The 22,744-nt window shown below is 40.3% G+C and overlaps 1 protein-coding gene across 3 annotated transcripts in view; it reads left to right on the forward strand.

Annotated features, from left to right (window-relative positions):
- Positions 1-22,744, forward strand: part of LOC108230528 (protein sidekick-1) — a 260,584-nt gene that overhangs the window by 88,718 nt on the left and 149,122 nt on the right. For all 3 annotated transcript variants that reach the window (XM_037974788.1, XM_017406846.2, XM_017406872.2), the window contains exons 2-4: positions 11,633-11,789; positions 14,559-14,665; positions 16,221-16,368. In XM_037974788.1, coding sequence (XP_037830716.1) covers positions 11,633-11,789; positions 14,559-14,665; positions 16,221-16,368 — 412 coding nt within the window. The remainder of the gene's footprint in view (positions 1-11,632; positions 11,790-14,558; positions 14,666-16,220; positions 16,369-22,744) is intronic.

Raw genomic sequence — 22,744 nt, forward strand, 5'->3', positions numbered from 1 at the left:
AGCAGATGTCACTGCTGAGAGGAGAAAGTGTGGGAAATAAACATCTATACTGGCACTCAGATGCTTGCATCCTTTAAGCATATGGACTTACACACAATCAGGCGTAAACACAACACCACGAAACACCTCCTACATACCCAACAACATAAAGTTTGCATAAAGAACAGGGCAGAAGCACTAAAACTGTGACTTAAACAGAACAGGATAAAGAAGTGAATCTTAAAGTCTTTTTTTTCCCTTTATGCCCACTCAGGTAACTGCTTAACATCATACCCAGAGAACATCACAGACACTCCTTTATTTTGCAGAGCTTAGCTTCCATCCAGCTCTGAATCAATGCCACAGGGCAAAGATGAAAAGATGTTAGAAGTGAACATAAGGCAATAATGGTGGAGGCTGATGAAGGCGTTCTTGATAAAAGCCAGAGAAGGGAGAGAAAACGGTGATGACTGTGGGACAAAGTTCAGAGGGTGGTGAGGATGCACACAGGAGACATGCAACCTGCCTTACCTCTTATTCTTCTTTTTTTTTTTTTTTTATTCGGGCAAATGTTTAAATCACAAGTAGCATAAATTACTCATCACCAGCTCTGACGTCAGGGTTTCACTCTTCAGCCTTCAGATTCATATCACGGTGATGCCAGAAAGCCAGATGTGAGAGTATGATTTCCTGTTAGACTGTGTTTTTCCCTGCACAAAATAATCATGCACGCCCTGAAAGTTTATTTTAAGTTTATTTATTCCCCGAATTTCTTTCGCCTTTACATGTTTGCTCCTCATTTACACTATAAAGTTACTTAGGAGTTGTTGAGGTAAAAAAATGAGTCACAGAAGTCATGAGGCGGTAATGCGTCAGCCGGTAAAGTTACACAAATTAAATTTAGAAGTGTAAAACCTGGGCCATCATGGTGACATTGTACATATGCTTAAATGTTTAGACAATCTGCTCAGAATTCCTCAGAGGAAAGAGTTTCTGAATCATGTTTTTTTCACCTTAATGGCTCCTACACTAAAAGAACAACAACCAAGGCAGGTGTTGATTACCTTTAAATAAGAATATTCTTGTGTAGCTCATTATAATCAGACTGAGTTTGTGTTTGATTTATTCTTGTTGGTGGTGTTTAATGTAACCTTTGAAAAACTACTTGTTAAAATATATATTTAAACATTTTTTCACATTCCACATAGATTTCTTTCAGAATTATTTATTCTTATTGTTTCAAAATAACATATATGAGTTGAGTCAATATATATATTTTTAGGATTAAATCAACCTATGTACTGCTGTTGATTCTCAGCTTTTGTTGAACTAATTTTAAACGATTTGTTGACTAAACCAATATATCTTCTGCCAGGTTTAATAATAACTCTTGTTTTCTTATTACATGTGCTATAAGTCATTTAAAAAGACTGGCACAAAAAACACAAAGTGCTTGTCCATACGATGTGATTCATTTTTGTTTTTCTGAAACGTTCAGCTCATATAGTGTGAATTCCAACAAATCTGACAATACCAACTAAAAAAAAACATTTGCCAAAGAAAATGAGTTTGACCCACACAATAAAATCAGCCAAACTCAGCCTTAGTTAGGGAATAAAAAATAATCAGTCCTAAAAGTTTATTTTGACAAAGTCTAGATGTAATATTTACAACATAACGGCCTCATCTCCAGAGAAAGCTTCTAATTTTGCAGAATGCTTTCCCACATTTTATTGGGCTTCATTCAACAAGCTGGGACCTTATGGGCCAGAAAATGTTTAATGTTTTACAGAGGTTTTGGTTACTCCTAGAAAAGCTGAATCCCTGTCATAGGATATGTAATATTATACAAAACCTTATAAGTTTTATTTACTCTTATCTTTAAATATTTGAAGCACATGATCGAACACTGACTGAAGCAAAAGGACCTCTGAACCAATACTCACGTAAAAGAAGAGTGACACAAAGAAAAACAAGATACATGTTGCTGTTTAGGATTCTCCCCGTTTCATCTGGCCAACTCATCGGCTCCCTGTACGCACCCGCCCTACTACTTCTCACCTGCACGTTTTTGCTCGGATGACCTTCTCCCCTCCTCTTCCCCCCGCCTGCCTCCTCTCCTCCTTACCTCTGTCTGGTCTGCCTGCCTGTCACAGTGATATCCGAGTGCAGCGGTTTTGATCTCCGCCTTCAATAATGAATGAAAGGATACGATTCGTCAATCACTTCAAAACCGTGTAGCCCACATAGCCCAAGGTCAGGACAGTGGCAGCTGTCAGAGGGGATGACGGCTAGCAGAGACAGGTGTGTGGAAGATTTTTGGGCACAAGCATCACACGTACACATAGAAAAAAAAAAAAGAGCACGATGGGTTAGGTGGATGGGGAATAGACTGAAATTTAGATCCTCTGAAGGCGAGGAGATGAGCAGCGATATGGATATTAAATTACTAGAACAACTAAAAAAGGTGGCAGCTAGAGAAGAGGAGCAAGAAACTGTCAGAAGAAAGCGAGGAGGTAGGAAAATTAAGTTATTTTAGTGTCGGAACTTACCAGAATCTGTTACTTTTTTTGATTTGTCTGCAGTATGCTGCATATCTGTGTGTATCTCTATCAGTGTGTTGTGACTGTGGTGAAAAAGATAGAGCCTTGAGTCATGTTGTCAGACTATCACATGTCTGCATGAATTTGTGTTAGGGAAATCTTTCGGTATCAGCGTGGATGGATTTGGGTCGGGTTTTTGGGGCGTGTGTGTATGTGTGTGTTTGAAGCTCAGCGGCTTTGATGTTAAGGTGGTGTAGTGATTTTGTCCGACAGGTTCAACAAACTGGTCTTGCCCTCGCCCATTACTACAAGATGGTATTACTGGCACACTCACGAATCCACAGTCCACTTTTTCAGGTCTGTCTTTAAACTCAAATCTGATTAATTGATCAAATGCGGCAATAAGGGTTTGTTGTTTTGTTTTGTTTTTTTACCCGCAGAAAGATTCCTGCCTTTAATGAGCGGATGTAAAGTACTGAGGGAAAACGTAAAGGGGAGGGGGAGTCTGTAGAATAAAAAGAGGAGAGATGAATAATAATTGTCTGTGTTTGTTTGTCTGTGTCACTCAGAGGTATTGAGGTGTTTTTAATGTGGCTTATGTACACAACTTTCCTCCGAGCGACAGAGGAGGCTGCTGTCTCTGAGGGAGGTATTTATTTCACTCACTCCCAACGTTCCCGTTCGCTTCCTTGCTTCTCCTGTTTGCTTCTCTGCTTATCAGGAGATAGAGGCTGACAGTTGTGTGTGTGTGTGTGTGTGTGTGTGTGTCCCGACAGATGTGGCCTGCAGTGTGGCCCACCTTTTAAATGTCACTGATCACAGTCTCTTCCACCTGATTACCCCACCTTCCCCCACCACACCAGCTCTCCACCTCCCATCCCATTCCTTTGCTGTAGCTTTTCTGCCCCATTTGTTACCCCACTTACCTCCCCAGCACATGAATCTGTACGACCGTGACCCCATTCCTCCATCGTGTAACATACACAAATACATTCATTTTTCCCAAATCCAGACACATAATAAACAGAATTCAGATTAAGTGCAAAGTGTTCAAACTGACATTTCATCCAAATGTCCTGCAGAGACTTACATTATCCATATACACAGATACATATTCTTACATTGTTACACTGACATTATTAAATGCCAGAGGAAGTGGTAAACTGACATTTTAAATGCTCAATCACAGATTTGATTAAAATCAGTCTTGCTAATATTAAGGAGAGTCGCATGCTGGCCAATCACTAAATGAACAAAGGCCAGATCGGCAAAAGGCCAAAGCCAATATAATTGGATACGTTTCTTTCGCCCGAATCAGGACCAACAGAATGATAAACTAAAACCAGACAGAAGACACTTTTGACTGAACGTGTTTGTCATTCTCTAACTCTCAGCAAACTGTACCGTCAAAAGACGCAAAAAGCCCACACAGGCAAAGTCAAGCACATCGACTTTGGACTCCGCGTTCAAGGTTTGACTGTTTCTCTCAGCTTTTGAACGTTTGCGTGCGCGCATGTGTGTGCGATGCTGTGGGCAACATGTCTCCTGGTCTGACATGTGCCAATCAGCACATCAGGAGCAGTCAGTCATCTGCCAGCACCTCACGGACATCCATCAGTCAAAGCTTTAGGCAACTGTGATTGGACTGGGCAATGAATGAGCTGAAGGGGTCAGAGCTGTGATTGGCTGCTGCGGCAGGAAGAGGGCTTGTAGTGGGGGGGGTGGGGGTCTTGTCTACAACGAGATGTGCTTTGTTCTTTCAGACACTCTGACATTTAGTGGTCAATTAAAGCAGCAGCCAACTTAAAAAAAAAAAGAAAACAAAAGTCATGAGTTTGACTCCTGATCAAAGTTATATGCTGTTCCCCATCTAACAACAGATAAAACAGAGGAAACATTCTGGTCTCTGTTGCATAAACATTTCGGTCTTTAGTAGTTTTTTTGTACACTCCCTATCTTACAGTTTAGTTCAGGCCTCCTGGAATCAGTGGTTAAGCTCCAGCTTGTTGGATTAAAATCAGAACCACTTTGATTTCATCAATATCATCAAAGACGGTAGTTGTTTGCTTCTTAAGATTCCCTCGTTTTGTTCTTGGATAGACGTCTGAGTAAAAAAGAGGGACTGGGGAAATTTGTCTTGACCCTCTGGCTGACATTGGTCTGATTTGGTTCAGCATAAGTGATCCCACTAAGATAAACTGGGCCAGCTGGTGTTGACATTTACAGGACGCAGTCCTACAGCGTGCAGCGTTTAATGAGTCTAATGGTTTGATTTTTGATCTAGCTACTGCACGCTGTTCTCATTAACTGGCTTTAAACATGTTTGATATATTTTGGTATATTTTTAACGTCATTCAGCGAGAGAAATGTGAAATTTTAAAAAGTTCAGTTTGCCATGAATGCAAACTATTTTTAATCAGGTTTCAGGTCAGGACCACAACTCACCTTGTATTTATAAAATTTGCTTACCTCTAGCTTTTTGCAACAAATCATTCAGATTTTTGCATTAGGTGCTTGTTTGTTGTTGTTGTTTTTTTAATTCATTTGAACATTTGGGTTCCCATGGAAACTTGGGCTTGCCTAATGATGTGAGTCTAATCGCACTCTAGCTGTGTGTTTATTTCTAAATTTATTCACTAGTGCAGTATATGCTCATTTCTGACTATCTGACCTTTAGAGGTTGCAGGAATGTTTATTTCTCTAAACTTAATGTGAAAAGTATTTATGAGTGAATTTTTTGAAACCATTAAAGATTCTGAAATCTGATGCACGTGTTAATTTTCACCACACTTGTATGAACTCTTCCACAGGGGACATAGAATCAAATATCTCAACTCGTACACTTTACATTGTTCAATTAATTAGTCCTCTTTTGACTTTCTATTCTGACTGGTAGCAACATGCCAAAAACTAAACTCATAATTCTTCCTCTCACCTCACACACTGTCAGTTCAATTAAGTCATTTTAAAAGCCTGTTGAAACAAGTGCAGGCGGACTTATTAGATTAAAAAGGAATAGAACTCATTTGCACCCCCATAATCAAATAAAACGCTGTTACAGTGGAAAAAAATGCTTAGCCTTGCAATTTGTACCCATTTATTCGTAGAAAAAAATGATTTATAAACGAGCCTGATTTAGTTATTTTCTCCCCTTCAACCTCACGCGTTTAAAAGACACAGTGAAGTGTGAGTCCGTGTGTGTGAAAGTGAGACAGCGAGCAAGACAGGCCACCAGTAAATCAGTATTCATGGACTATCGCCAGTTCTGCCAGCCCCGTCTCACAGCAGGGGTTCAGTTCTATGAAGATAAAGTGATTTTTCTGGAGCGAGTGACCCTGATTCTGATCTGACACGCACATACACAACCAGAACTGTACATGGCCAAATACACACTCGTCCAATAATTAAGCAGGCAGGAGCGAAATCCACAGCTCAATCTTCCTTTCATCCCTGCCACAGTTTCTCATGCTATTATGTCAGTACTCTGTAATGCATTTACACCACAGGGTTTCCTCTGCATATTTGAATGCAAACTGGACCACCTATAGGCTTTTTGGACAACATTTCAAACTTCCTACTCAGAAAAAAATCATAACTTTTATTAATTTTGTTAGCCAGCACCTTGACCTCATGTTGAGCCGGAAAAAAAAGTTGTCACAACTCACCACAGCGGTGAACTAATTCAGAATTAATGTTGGCATATTTAATGCAGCACAGTCTAAGAATAATGGAGTTTATTGCCTATTGGTAAAAGACATGTCATCTAGAGCCTTTTTACCTCCACTCATTTACTTATTGTAAAAGTGAAGAGATACAAAAGGCACTTTCACAAAACACTTCAAGCTGGGACTTAAGATGCCTTCTGGTCCCCTCGGTGTGATTTGTGAGGAGGGTTGAAGCTAATCCACCCCTGATATTCCTTTGTGCCGCGAAGCGAGGTGGTAACACAGCCAAAACGGTCGACGTGAAAAGGTAAGCTGGCTTTGGGGCTCAGCAGTGTGATAAAGTTATGACATCTGGTTGTGGGATGAAACAACAACAACAAACAGATTTATTACCAACAGAAGATCAACGATGACGCACAGCAATTTTGCATTTAGTTTAAAAAAACTAGTAACCCACAAAGAGGATCTGTAAATTGAGTAAATTCATGTTTTGAAAATGATGCCCATCACACATTTAATTCGATACGTTCGACGTCAACTCAGCAGAGTTCTGCTCCACGCCTCCTATGGTTCTGCGATGCTCGCTTCATTTCTGAAAGCTCGTGTCTCACATCTGTGATTTATGAACGGTCAGAGGCAGCGTGAAGACAGAATGGGTTTTGCAGACATTTTGTGGAACTGTTTTGTGAAAGTGCCTACAGACGAGAGTAGGCAGAGTGGATCCTGGTGGACTATCAGCCCCAGAGCAGTAACCCTGCTCTTCTGCTCCTCCTCCCGTCCTTTTATCCTCCTCTCTTCCCTCACTCCTCTATCACAACGCTCATCTCCCCGGCAAATTGAATTCCTCCCCTGAATCTGCCTAAGTAGCTTCCTAAGATCAGTTTGCGAGTGGAGACACACATGTGATGTGGCCGGGAAAGAAGTGTGTGTTTGAGTGTGTAATAGTGCATGTTTGCCTCTTGCCTCTCCTGTGACATTTGAAGGCCAATCTGTCTGTTAGGCAACCTTCCTCTTGAGGAGACAAAGAGGAAGCAGACCTTGAATTGCTGTACGCTTTGACAAAGACGGGCCGAGCGGCAGCAAGAGAAGAAAGGAGGTACTTCTGATGGACAGACAGGTGGTTTAATAGTACAGCTCGTGAGAAAGACAGGTCAGAAAAAGGGAAGACTGCTTGGGAGCTTGTGACTTGTGGACATTGAGTGACAGAGAGACAGACGGTGGGTAAAAACCAAAGACAGACAGCATCAGATCGTGCAACATGCGGTTAGCTGACCTTGCTGCACTCAGATATGGTTTTCACTGTCTGCCTATTGTTCCTAATGGACTGCCTTTAAAGCAGAAGGCAGAGATTAAAGAGCTATGGGGAGGAGGGTAGTCCAGGGAACTTGGAGTACAAGATATTATGTGTGAAAACCTGTCATGAAGTCTTGTAAGATACACATCTGCACATATCCTTAATCTTTTAAGGTTTCTCACAGAAACACATCTTTGCTTCCTGCTTTAAGCTCAGCTGTCACTAAAAGATATTCAGTTTTACTACAAGATTTTATTCTTAATTTTTCAGTCACATATGAACCTTGAAGGTCACTGACAAAATGGCCCAGACCTGATTTAAGGTGACATCCAGGTGTTGGTCATCAATCACTAAATCACTTCAAAAAGCCTAACTTTAAAGTGACAAAGTGAGATTTGCTGACATGTTCTAAATTTCAAGTAAATAACTAGCTAGAGATGTGGGAGAAGTGACTGTGGAAGCACCTCCTGGCGTGGAGATAAACTGCTACAACTGCAAAATAGATGATTCAACAGCAACTTCTTGTATGACAGTAAATCATTAAGGACAAGAAAGAGACTTGTTGCATTATGCTGGCATGACAGCTGCTGGCTTTTTGGAAACATCAGTCAGAGAAGTCTTGATTAAAAGATTGTGAAGCGGCTGCTGAAAATCAGTCATGTTGTGAACCAACCAGAGCTTCAAAACTCTAAAACAAGGCAGGCATGTTGTTCCAACAATGGTGAAAATCATGTGTTCTGAACTTGACTCAACCCCACAAATAGTTTTAATCTCAAACGTAACAAGTTCTAACCTTTAAACAATTCTTTGAAGATGGAGCAGAAAATGAGAAAGGGCCAAGATATCCTCCTTTTACCAAAATATTCCCTCTAAGCCCCCTCTCTTTTTCACACACACAAACACACACTCAAACATAGGCATACACACACTTAAACACAGGCATACACACACTCAAACACAGGTATACATACACTCAAGCACAGGCAGACACACACTCAAGCACACTCAAACACACGCATACACACACTGAAACGCACACACTCAAACACAGGCATACACAGGCGGGCAGAAGTGAATTATAATGCTGGTCAGCAATATGACATTGGAGTCTGCAGTGCCAGCCATCGTCTGTAGAAACGGAATATTCCAAATAAATCCTTATGGGCACATGCACAGCCCACATTTCTGTCTCTTACACACACACCCACGTACACACACAGAAGCTACCATATAAATCTGCCTTAGATGGAACACTTCCCTCTTGCAGACGGAGCAAGCAGCTATCAATCTAAAAGAAGGAAGGAGGGATACGGTGAAACAGTGGAAAATTGGGAAAGAGGAGAAGGAAAACGGTGGCCCTGAAACATCTGCTGGGAAAAAAAAGAATGAGGAGAGAAACTGATGCAATGAAGATGCAGAGGGTGGGCAGAGTTGCACTTTATTGAACAAAATCTAAATTGCATCATCTTGTTGTTCTGCAAAAAAAGTCTTGCAATATTAAAATATGATTGAGTTAATTCAACCAAAGTCCTGCAATAGTCCTTTTTGAAATCATTTTATTTGAAAAGTGTCCAGAATTTAAATAACAGTTAACAATAACTGAGACTTTATTTGGCTGTGAACCAAATTTGGTTAAACTTATAAAATTAGTTTCAGGACACCCAGCAATGGAAAAGAAGACTCTCTGTCTCAGGAACCATCTTTATTGCTTTTTCTCTTCAGCACCTTTTGTCATTCTGCTCATTTATTTGCAGACTCCAACACACTCCAAAAGCATCCAAGAAAAAAATATTTGCATTTCCTCTACTTGATACTGAATGTTTTATGACATGAAAATTACAAGTTTACACTCTTCCACCCCTCAGCATCTAAACCAACCTTAAAGTGACACCAGAGGTGTCCTTGTGGGTGGTATATGGACTTTATCGTCAGTGTTAATATCAGTGTCAATTTTATTTATATAGCATGTTTGAAGACCAAAGTGCTTTACAAGCTGGTTAGAAACAGTCAGAAAAAAACAGCTATAGTAAATTTTAAAAAAATTATACAAATACCAAGAAGTACAATAAAATAGACTAAAAACAATCTGAAACAAGGAAACACCGTAAGATTAAAGATCTGATGGAGGTCAAACTGAATTTAAATTAAAAGCCAGTGCAAAAAAGTGAGTTTTCAGGCGGGATTTAAAAGACTGTAGGGACTGCAGTTGGAATATCAAGGTCAGGTTGTACTGGAGTCTGGGGGCTGCTACTGCTAAAGCCGGGTCCCTTCTGCGTTTCACGTTGTCTTTACTGGCTTCACCCGTGATGGTGCTGGTAACAGGCAGCCTAGGGGGATTTGCTATATATGTGTTGCTGAAGCCTTTTGTAGTATTTCATAGGCATTAACTTGCTTACTTTCTTTAAAATAATAAAAATAAACATTCCTTTTCTAAATTCTAACTGAATTATACTTGTACATTTTGAACCAGAAGCCCAGCCGTCACTCCAAGTGGCAGCATCATTGCTGAAATGACTGAGGAAAAGTAAAGAACTGAGAAAACTGAAAGGAATCAGAAGTGACTCGAGCCAGTTAACGAGACCATAAAACTGAGTCTCCGAGCATCACCCTGTCCAAACATACTGAAGCAAGCAGATAAAGCCTGACCCTTCTCATCCAGTTAATGTAGATTCGTGCTTAAAGCCAAACTCAGATGCCGATACTTCTCCCGTTGATTCAAGCCTCACCACATGCTGAGGCGCAGCGGCTAGGTGCTGTGGACAAGCTCTTTAGCCTTGATGTCGCCGTGTGATGTTGAGCCAGCTCGGAGCACCTGAGCCAGGAGTTAAAGACTTGATAGCATTGTTTCGACAGCAGCTGCAGCTGAGCCGTTTCGCAGATGTACCTTGAAAAACATGCCAAGAGATTCCAACATGCTTGTGAGAAGATTCAGCCTCTGTACAATACAGTATTGTACCATCTTGTGCTTCCATTCTTGGCTGTTTTGCAGCACAGTGTACCTTGTATACTGTCAGCAGCTGTATTTTACCAGATAAAGTGGAAGGAAATAATAGTGGATATGCATCAGTATGACAGGCTCATTGAACGAGTTCAGACAGAAGGTGACAAGCTTGAGTGAGCAACCTAATCATCCTAAATCATCAAATCTTGCAATGCACCTAAAAAAAAAAACCAGAGTGTTGTCATTTTCAGATATCTGGGTTGAACATTGTTGTAAACTAGAGTTTGACCTACGTCTTGAGGCAGAACATAAAGTGGATGAAACATGCTGGATTTGATTTGCACAATGAAACCTCCACAACACACCAAGAGGGCAAAAAGGAAGCAATTAAGTTATAGTGTGTGTTTAGAGCGAGTAAATAAGAGAGAATTACGGTGTTTTCTGGTCCAATAATACACATCAGTGCTTCTGGTGTTCCAACCATAAACAATAAAATGTGTCGATTTTATTTTAGCACACATTGTTTTCATTATATTATCAATATTCATGAGAAAAAATGAATTAAATCAATTTTGAGACACATCTTGAACACAAAATATATACAATTTAAAAAGACAAACCTGAGAACTATTGGCAGACATTGTATAAATTTGAAAGAATTAATCTATTTTTAATAGAATATATGCCAGTAAATAAAACATAAAGGAAAACAAAATTAATTTTAGTTTCTGTGCTGGAGGAGTCTTGCCTGTAGGCTTTAACGAGGTAATTTCCTGACAGAGTCCAACAGACAACAGCAGGGTTGAACAACATACAAATAAATACAGTCAGAGATACAGAAACATCTGTTTTCATTGCTGCTTTGATGCCTGAAGTCATTTTTGAAGCCTGTAAATTACTTTTCTTATCTGGTCTGGCATTAGCCAAAATAACACCTGAAAATATTACAGAATTTGCAGTTTCTAGTGAGAAACAGTGCTTTAAAAACAGGAACCATATTTATGTCTTGTTTTTGTTTTCTTTCAATCAGTCTTTGTGCAAAGGTCAGTATATAAAGGTCTTTGTTTTATTTTATTTATTTTTTGATTTACTTTCCATATTTGTTTCAGACGGACGCGGTCTGCATTTGTCGTATTGCCTTGAATAACTAATGCAGGCCTTAATAACAAAGTAACACCGGCTTCCCTTCGTGTCTCCCCGTGTCTGTCAGAAGTGGCTCCCTACTTGCAAGGAGGTGGACGGGGGCAGCAGGTGGTGTTGGAGGGAAACAGACTGGTGCTGACCTGCCCAGCTGGAGGCAGCTGGCCCCTGCAGTACCGCTGGACCCTCAACAACAGTAACATCACCGACTGGACGCCACAGTACAGGTCAGTTAGCACATACCGGCTGTGTCATGAAGCTCTCTGTGGTCTTTGATTGCAAGTTTCTTTCCATTTTCGTCTTTCCCTCTTATTATTTAATCCATACATTTTTTTTATGACTGCACAAACAGCTGTTTATGTTAGTTAGCCGCGTGTTTAGAGATGGTTGGGCCTTTCAGACAACAGTGCTGAAGAGAGATTAAAACAATTATATTAACACCAAAAAATATAAATATGGTCTGGGAAAAGAGGAGCAGACCCAATCAATAAATCTGAGCTATTCCTTTGGTTTATCGCTCTGTACCTCGCTTCCTCTGCCTCTTTCTTCATGTCCCTGTGTGTGTTGGAGGTAAAAGCTAAGCATTGCCTCTCGGCAAAAAACTGCAGATGTGAAGCAAAATTGCTTTTCACATCATTCAGAAATAGAGGGAATCTTGGGAACGTGCACACACCGAGGGAGAAAGAGAAAGAGAAAGGGTTTGAGCCAGCATTTTGTAGGCAGACAATTGTACGAGCCAGGAGGCGGCGTTTAGCACTGGACCGCTCTCAGTGTTCTGGCTACTTCAGTTTGGTGAGTCAGGCCTGTGCTGAACTGCCAAGGCTCTGTGGGCCTGCATGTGTGAGTGTGTGAGCGTGTGCCATCCTGGGTTTACAAGCCTGTTAGACCTTTATAGTTTCTACATTTACAGTTTCTACTGTTACCTTAATACGGGCTCGTAGTGTGGGGCGTCTGTTTTTTAATTTCAGACCTCAGTTATTCATGCTAATTCCTGAATGTCTGTGTAATTACAATACTCATGTTGTGGGGGCGTAACTTGGGTCATTCAGTCATATTATGGGGACTTGCCTCGCTTTAGATTCGAGGTCATTACACAAAATTTGCTCAAAGAGCAGAACTTTTAAAAGCAGACAGTTCAAGGGTCAGACTTTTGATTAGCCATGGTAACTACGGCTGGTTTGCTTTATTTTTTTCAGTTTCTGCTGTCATTAACAGAAAACATTGACCATGCTGTTTGATTTTCCAAAAGCGTTAGATAATTCTCCTCATTTTCTTTTCTGAATAATAAGTTTTGCTTGCAGCTTTGCTGTTCCAACTGCAGGGCAGTTTCACAGAAAACAAAACTCACAGCACTACCGCTAATCAATGCTTAGATCACTGATGCTAATATTCTTTGCTTCAGTTCCTTGAACTCCTTAACTTAGCCTAACTGACCGGCGCAACATTTTGGTATCTTGTTGCACTGACTCACCGATTCGGGAGTCCAACTTTCATTTAGCAGGCTTCAGGAGGCAGGACACTGATACTAGAAGCACTCAGGCATGATTAACTGGTTCTGAGCCTCTCTGCTCATGATTGCTGCCTCAGATTCTGCATGATAATTTGATATTTTTTGAGCCGGATCCGATACTTCACAAGCTTGACGTGGCTTGTTGATAGTGCTTCAAAGGTAGGACTCTGAATAGTTGAGTAGTTAATAAAGTTAACGCTGAGATCAATCTACAGAGAGGTAACAGCCTGGCATTACTTAAAAGAATGCATATCGCTCACTGCCTTTCATGCAAGAGATGTGGGTTTGGATGTGTTACATGTTATTAAATAATTTGGTTAAAAGCAATACAAACATACACCAGTAATTGTACAAACACTGAAGCAGCCACAACATTATCACCACCATGGTAAACTCAGTAACGCTCCTTATTTTGTCACAAATTAATCTTCTGCTGAGAAACAAAATTTAATATAAACCATTGCATTCATTTTTATTCAGATTTTTATTTTGTGTACTGTAGCATGAAATCAAAAAGTATTACCTTGTGTGACCACAACTAATTATTTTAAAGTTCAAAGCAATACCTGTAGGACGGTTTGCTAATGTGATTTTTCTTTCTTGAGTTTTACAACATAGTTTTTGTTTTCCCCACTCACCAAGAAACTGAAAAAAAATAAATGTTGTAGGATTGAATCGTCCTTACTGACACTCTGTACTAAAATTCCAGCGTTCGTGCCTTTTAAACATGAAGTGGAATGCAGACAGATATAGAGAGATGCAAAGTTAGGAAGAGTCCAATATCAAAATCTGTTTCTGGATCAGGGCTGCCACGTAATGTGTCATTTCAGATTCAGACAGTGCTGTCTGTGAGTCTTTGATGTACACGTGTGCCTGTTTGTCTGTTCATGAGTTGGTGTTTGTGTATGTTGGCAGCACACTCTGACAGCCTGGGAGTTAAGTACTTGGCTGTTCTGGTATCCATAATGAGCCCCAAAGCGATGTCCAGTTTTACTGTGTCTATCCTGTTTCTGTGTGTGTCTGTGTGTGTGTGTGTGTCCCTGTCAGTCCATGTGTGTATATGCATTTGTGCGTTAGTCCAGCATGGCACCAACCTAGATCCGATGCCAAGCTTCCCATTAGTGAAGCACTGTGCATTAAAACCCCATTAACCATCCTTTTTCTGATAGAAATACACAAGCACCATCAAAACACTTCCCATACTTAAACACACACACACACATATATGTTGATGCACACAAAATGTACACAATTGCCACCGGGCATTTCCTTCTGTTAAGGGGGAAGTTTTACAGTCTATTTTCTCAGACCAAGGCCATAAATGCATATGGACAAACAGACCTCCACCTTCTTTGCCGTCTGTCTCATTGGTCTCCAGGAATCGCTCGTAGTGCCAGTGTCCTCTTTGCTGTTTATTTAGCAGAACTGTAAGAAAAATACCGCACGTTTTGTCTGCCACCTTCTCATTATGTCTGTCCATCTTTAGGTTGTCTATACCAACTCTGCAGAGAACCGATGCTGGACTGTATCAGTGCACCGTGATGAACAGGATGGGAGCTCTAATACACAAGAGAACAGAGGTGCATGTGGCCTGTAAGTACACGCAGACTGTACTCATTACATACATATCGGTGTAACGAGTGCAGACTTTCATATCAGCAGCAATACGTTTACTTTTAAATATGTTTGTGTAGCAAAACACACTAGCAGCAACCTCATCACACCAAGAAGGATCAAATTACAATTAAAACAGTCAGTTTTGTTTGACAGATTTAGTGGTCGTTTAACTAAAAAAAGAAATTAACTAGTTTGGCTAATTTAAAAAATCAAAACACATTTTGCCTGTAAATACTGAAGTGTTCTCCTTTTTTGTTGTCTCTGGTTGGCAAGCAGTTGGGTAAATTACTTCTTTTTTATTATTATTTCCACCAAATGCTGGTAAAACAGTGCTTAAAGATGAAAAAGTAGATGCATAAACTATTAGATTTTTAAAACTATAATCATGTCTCATTTCTCAGACAGAGTCATGTTTAACACTCTGTAACATCTCCTCGTCTTTTAATAATGCCCTGTGAGTGTTGTGGATGCAGGCTGTAGTTGTAGCTGTGGTTTAAAAACAGAAAGGTTTCATTCTTACCTCATATAAGATTTCAGTACCACAGCAGACTGGGACTTTCTTTGTTTCTTAGAGGTTTAAATATTTATGTGAGGGATTTGTCTGGACTGGTGCCGGGCCAGTTTAGCACAGCTTAGACTCTTTACTACTGTAATGCTAGCGGTTAGTAAATTTATCTGGTCTCGCTCAAATAAATAAAAGCAGCATGCTTTGATGGATTGCATATCGCCCATCGCTTTGCATGCCAAAGGTTTTAAACAAAGGTCTTGTGCAATCTGTTAGCGCTTAGAGTATGAGTTGGGGGGGCTGACTCTGAGCTACTGCCACATCATATTTTAGCTGTCTGTAAATATGACAGAATTATAGCCCAGTTTTGTGTTTGCCAAGGTGGATTAGCTGAGTTGGGTTGACTCCAACAGTTAATCAATTGGAGATGTCCGTCCGGTCAGTACTTTCTGAGCTTTTCACTAGAATCAATCCAATGGTTCATGAGATATTTTGCTAACAAGCAGACAACCAAACACACAGACACATGTAATTACATGATCACCCTCCTTTAATGATGGCAGGTGATAATAAGGACTTCTCTGAAAAGATGCATTACCATATGTTGCTCCCAACCTTGTATATGTCATTTAGCATTAATGTAATCTTCAGACATATACAAGTTCCTGAGCACATCTGTATCTTACAGATGCTTGTCTTTTTATCTTTGTTATGACAGCAAGTCAGATGGTTTCCCTCCACTTTAGTCTGGAAGTGTTCTTGCGTAGCCCGACTTAGTGTATCTCTATTTAACTTAAATAGTTTTAATTGTTTATGTGTAATTACCATACAGAATTGGTACGCTGTCAAAATACTGTGTGTTGGGAAATTTGTTTGAATGAAAACAGCATATAAAAGTGGAAGAACGTCCTGGTTTGTTCCTATAGGCAAGTCAGAAGTTTATGGTACAATCTGATCAGCTATCACTGATATTACATTGATCTTTTATGTTTATTGATTCAACCCTCTCTTCTCTCCTCTCTCAAGTTTTGGGAAATTTCTCAGCTGGGGATCAGAGGAAGACGGTGACTCAAGGCCGGGCGGCCGTCATCAGCCCACCTGCACTTGCTTCTTTCCCTCAGCCTTTGGTCACATGGTACAAAGATGGACATAAGATCAACCCCAACAACAGAATGTATGTACTTTTGTTTTTATTTCTTTATTTCTCTCTCCCACGCTCTTTACATCCACAGACATTCCTGTTTATATGATGACGCGCAAATTTGCACATGTAGTTTGTGTTTAATAAAATACTGCTAAAGAAAACATGTAAATTTTACTATTCTTAGCCCACAATGGTATATTAATTAGTGTGCTCTAAAGACATAAAAGTTCTTTTAAATCACCGGACAGCGATTGTCATGAATAATAAGCTGTTTAGATAACTGACCCTTTTCATTCTAAATGACTGCGGACATTATCAGGAGAAGATAAAAGTGAATATTCAGTGAATCAAATCTACAAGGTTATTAAGTAATTTTAGGTGCATGGAAGATGTTCTTTTGTGTTAGTGGAACAGCGGAAATGTGGGGGTCTTTAGATGTCTTGTGTGGCTGTATTTCACATCCTTTTTGTTTGATGCCATTGTCTGGTTCTCTTTGAAATGCCTTCAATTTGCATATTATTTCTTAGTTGCTACAGATATCTTGTCAGTCTCATTATTCGGAATAATAATAATTGCTGTGTTTTAATAATGGGGATAATCTACACAGGGAAGAAGGCCTGTTTTGAGAGGTCTTCTGAACAATTTGCTGTAGTTTCAGTCAGCCAGAATATTTTAGGGGATGTATGTTTTTCAACCCACTCATCGATGAAAGTAGGTGTTGAGGTGGTGACCTTCATTGATTTTATTAGCTTTTGCTCGTAATCTTAGATAACTAACTCCCCATTAAGAGCATTAAATGCCCCTCAGTGTGTTATTGAACGAGGCAGTCGCTGGCCTTTCTGTACATAAAAGGCAAAGAGCAACTTTTTCTCACCTTCAACGGCAATCACCTTCTCAAAAGAGCTTTTGTGAAACGCTTTGAAGAGTCAAGTGACAACATATTCCTTTGTGCTTGGTTGACACCAAGTTTGACTTTACTTTTAAAAATGAGTGAATATGGATAATTTTCTCTTGTTAACTTAATAGGGCTTTATTGAGTGTGGCTTAATGACAGTGGGCTTCAATTATTTTACCGCTCAAGATGCTGTCTTTATTGAAAAAGAGTTAACTGCCAGAGCATGACCACTACACGCTGGATCAGCCTCCCTGAGCTTAACTTCCTGTTGCTATCCATGCAAAACAAAAGATTTATTGGTTACAATGAACTTTTTTGGGATAATAAGATAATTATAAATTACAGTTACCATAGAGTTGAATAAGAATTTTTAGACCCTAAGTTTATGTTGTGTTTTAGACCCTTAAATTAATGTTTTTATGACCTCAGATGATCTTGCCCACATGAGGCATTAGACACTGTCATTATTTATTCCACAAAAAAACGCTAAATTTGGAAGCAGCTTGTGGAAAAAGTCTCACTGCTTTTATTGGAAATAAGAAGCTAATTAGCAGCCAGGTGCTGCTAATCAAACACGCTACATTAACTAATCAGCAAGTGTGCGCACATTTATAAAAGAAGTTCTGGCAGGTCTCTGGTCTGGAACGTTCAGCTGTGCGTTAACACAATGCCAAGGAGGAAAAGACATCACCAATGATTTTTTTAAAAAAAGTGATTGTTGCTGCCATCAATCTGGGAAGAGTTATAATGCCTTTTCCAAAAAGTCTGGAGTCCATCATCCTACGGTGACAAAAAAAAACCTCCACAAGTGGAAACATTCAAGGCAGCTGTCAGTCATCTCTGGAGCTGCTGACATTTTAATAAGTTCATCTCGAGGTCTGACCAGCCAATGGTCAGAATAATTACATGAAACCTACAAGCTACATATCGGATTTATCAGGCCTCAGTTGGCATATGTAAATTCAGAACAGTACAGTTGCTTTTTGAAAGGGCTGCCAGGAAAAGCTTCTTTATTCCGAAACAACTTGCCCAGAAAGCTCTGCTTTGCAAAGCTGCTTTTAAACAAACCAGAAGACTTCTTGAACAATCATGTTTGATAAAGAAAAACAGACACAGCACAAACAACACATGTTCATGGTCAAGTGCAGTGGTGGAGGGTTGATGATTTTGTTTTAGCTACAAAAGCTGAGCAGGTTGCAGCTCTTAAATCTATCATGAACGAGTCTGTACACCAAGGTTTTCTAGAGTCACTTGTGAGGCAATCTGTCAGACAGCTGAAACCTGACCCTAAATGGGCCTTTCAGCAAAACAATAATTTGAAGCACAGTATCAAAACTACAACGGAGTGACTGAAAAAGAAAAGAATTAAGGTGCTGCAGTGGTTAAAAGGTCAGAATGTGGTTCTGCTGAAATGCTGCAGTGAAATTTAAAAGCTTTGAATAAACAAAATTTAGCAAACATCAATGAGCATTGTTATTTTTGCAACCAAAAGTCCCAATTTCTTCCAAAATGATGTGAGTGGCAGATGAGGTCATAAAGCAGTGGATTTTTTCAAGTCGTAGCTGTTCAAGTTGTTTCCACAAGATATTAAATTGCTGCGTTTCTTTGGTTTTCCACACTACCATTCTGCTTACCTGCCTAGTTTTTATAAAATAAATGACATGATGTAGTATGTCATACATTGTTGCTTTTTGAAAAGCTCTTTAAAATGGCCAAAAATGCAAGAAATGTAATCCACAAAAGGCTTTTTGTGTGCGTACTTTTGAAGGCTAGTTGCTGTCTGAATTAAAATTGCACTGATAGTGAGTCAGACAGAGCAGCTCGGACCTCCCTTTTCATAGTCAAGTCAGTATCTCACTGGGTAGACGAGTAGACTGCGAGTCAAAATTGCGAGGAAATTGCAAGAAAACAGGCAAATTTTCTATTGCAGTATCACCGGATTCTGAGTGTTTGCAACCAAGCAAGGCAGCCGGCCAATTTAAAAAAAAAAACTCCCAGCCTGTTTTTGTGTGCATGGCTTGTATGGCTGTATTGTAAGCCCAGTCATTGCTCATCTACACCCACATCATACCCACCTCAGCCTGCTTTGTATCCACATTTATGATTTAATCTACTGTAGCCCACTTGTGAAATGATTATAGGCAGATTTTAATTATTATTTATCATCATCATCATTTTTAGACCTGGTCATTCGGGGCTGTAGTCTCAGATGTTTTCCGTCACAGGAGAACTCCCATGCTGGGTCAAAATACAGCTCCGGACCGTTCCAGATGGACTAAACAATCCTGGGACAATTTTAAGAGATTTGTTGGACAATTTTTTTTTTTTACATTTTCAAACTTCAAGTGACAAGACTAGAAGTCTTTGCAACTCACATGAGAAAATTCAGACCCCCCTCCACGAATGTTTTGAGACACTTCAGAGACACTCAGGAATACCGTACGTAATTTGTTGCCAACAAATTGAGATATTGGCTTTACATTGTTCAGGCCTTTTTCTAACATTCTTAAGAAAAAGAGTCCCAGGGACACCAAGGAGTCCAGAATCACTGAGTGGCTGTCGATGAAGGCCATTTGTAAGATGTCTCTTGTGACTCTAAGCCAAGCAAAAAGCCAGTAATTATTTAGCCGTATAGTGTAAATTTCAAATAAGAAATATGTTGCACCTCTGAGAACTAACGCTGACATGACTAGAAAGCTTTATCGGTTTTAGTATATGTTCATTTGAGTCAGTGTAATAAGCACAAAAATATGTCTAATTTTTAAGGAAAGTTTCCTCTGTTGCATACAGATGAGTTGCACATGGTGCATTCAGAAGTTGTTTTTTTTTTGAAAGCAGATTTTTAAAAATGTTTATGTAAATTTATTCCAAAAGGAGGGAAAAATCTAATTAACCACATTGCGAATACATTTATACTTCTTGTGATGGTATAAAAAATCAGCCATAGCTAACCCTAACCTAAGTTGTGCCACTTGCAAAGACTAGTAATATGAATGTGCTCGTGAAGCTGAGAAAGTTTGGAGCTTTAACCAGATAATTGTCTGTTTTCGTTTTTTATTCCTTTATTTTTTCCCTCTCAAACATCACACACACCTGTAATATACCCGATTGAAGTAAATCTCTTTAATTCATTTTTATGTGCTAATGTGATCTGGATCTGAACGCTCATCTCCTCAGTGTGAATTGAAATCCTCTGATTTGCTTGCAGCCCTCATATGCATACCGTGATAAGGACTCATGCATAACACTTCCTTTGAACCCGCATAGAAAAGACTAATTTGCACCTTTTTTTCACAGCTTCCTTCTTGTCTCTACAAGAAGTGTCCTCCACTCTCTCCCTCTTTTTGCCGCACCTCTAACTCAGTCTTTTCTACCCCCAAAATAATTTTTAGACCGCTTCAATCTCTTCTTTGGCTGTCCCTCTCGCACTCTGCCTCGTTAATGGTCATTAACATGCTACAGGATATAGTGTTTTACAGAGCCCATAAACCTTTGTCCCTGAATAAACTGCTTAACCGCTGCGGCGTATGCATGCAAACACACACGCGGACATAATCTGTCTCCACAGACCAATCTCAGTTGCGTCTACCTGGCTAGAGCGTCTCTGTGCGCGCTCATGCATGGCAGACTGAGTGCAGTGAATATTTGTGCAGTTCACCGTGTGTAACTGTGTCAGGATGTGTTTGTGTTTGTGTGCGAGGTTATGCTGGCTGATCCCGCAGCCCGCCGAGACATGGCCAGATGGTGCCTGGCGGTTGGCTGTCTTCGTGGTGACCGAGCTGATGATGTCGTTTATGAAGTTTATTGATCCGATATGCACGGCTCCCAGAGTCCCTCGCCCCATCTCACTGTCTGTCTTGCTGCCTCTCCCATAGCTCTCAATTTATGCCCGTGTGCCTGCCCCTACCGCTGCTCTGCATAGCCGGCGCACACACAGTCTCACTCCTTCTGTGTGTCTACACCCTGCCTATCCTCGCACACATCCGGCCTGTCTGTGAACATTCCCAAACTCCCCCAGCCCTCAAACTGGCCAGCAAAGAACTTACAAGCTGTCACTTCTCACACACTCCGCTCTAATCTAATAGAGCCTTCGCTCCCTCTCCATTCTATCTCCATGCGGCCCTGCCATCTCTCTGATTTGCCACCCTACTCCCTCCTTTCAGAAAATGTTTTCCTTCCTGTCACCCTGCTATTTTCAAATGGTCTCTGAACGTCAGACGTGTTGCATTTGTTTTCCTCTCCGCTGTCCAGCAGCAGTGAAAAGAGCTTTGGCACAAAGCTGGCACCTTTAGCGCCCCGGACACTGATATGTGTTTTAGCTGTGACCTGCAGCCCAGGTTGAGGGAGAGCGAGCTGCCGCTTTTAATTAGCTCTGAGGCTTGTGGCAGATGGACGTGAATTGACTCTGATAACCAGTAGCTTCAAGAGGACAGGCGGGATGAGGAGAATTAGAACTCGCCTTTCTTTTGCTGTCAGGGCCACAGGAAGACCAAATTGATCAAATAAAAGGAGTGATCTATGCAAAGGAATGGCAGGGCAGACAGTGAATATTTAAGCTTCTTGTTGCTGGGGAGTTGAGTGAAGTGTAGAGCACTAATATTACAAGTCTTCAGTGACTCAACACGGAGTCTAATGGGAAATGTTTTTGCTCAGACCAGCCCTAAGTTTCCATATGCCACAAAGATGTGTGCATTTTACAAAATTCATTTATTTTAGTTTTGTCAAACACCACTTTAACAGCGGGAACGATTCATTATTTTTGCTTCTTTCCATCCCTCTCTCTCTCACACACACACAGAGCAGGGGAGTGAACAGAAGGAACTTTCTCGGTGTCTGAACTTAGCGAGCAGATGTTGTGTGTGTTCGTGTTGGCAAAGACGTGCACATACTCACGCTTGTCTGTTAGACAGGAACTTCAAGAGAAAAAAGAGCATCATTTGGATGGTTAGTCAAAGAATGTGTAGGCTTAGATCCCGCCACATGCTGAAAATACAGCCAACCATTTGAAAGGTCTTCCATAAACAGCAGCACCGCTGCAGCTCATAATGACTCAGTTTCTCACGGTAGCCAAAGGGGAGGATCAAACTGACAGAGAGAATGGTAGAAAAAGACATTAAAAAAAAAAGTGAACAGGAAATGAGAGCATGCAGTAAAGAGTTTAAGCTCATCTCAATCCATTGTGTCTGGAGCTTAATCTCTGGAGCCACCAGAAGCTTAAAACTGGATGTGACTTTCTTCCCAATGATATGATTTAGCTACTCTTGGGATTACAAAAACTCCCAGACATGTTGGATTTTAAGACATATGGCTGCGCTAACTTTCTTTACTTATTCATGTATTGCATCATTATTATTTCATTTTTTTAGCCGTTTGGTTTTTGTTTTATTTTATCAACTGACCTACATAGCAAGTATTTGAGTTTTGACTCGTATTGTGTTGTTGTTTTATTTAATGTTGATGTTTGATGAACTTAGATCTTGTTTTTTAATCTTTCTGTTCCCTTGATGCTGA

This window comes from Kryptolebias marmoratus, linkage group LG3, assembly GCF_001649575.2.
Source record: "Kryptolebias marmoratus isolate JLee-2015 linkage group LG3, ASM164957v2, whole genome shotgun sequence".
NCBI lineage: Eukaryota > Metazoa > Chordata > Actinopteri > Cyprinodontiformes > Rivulidae > Kryptolebias > Kryptolebias marmoratus.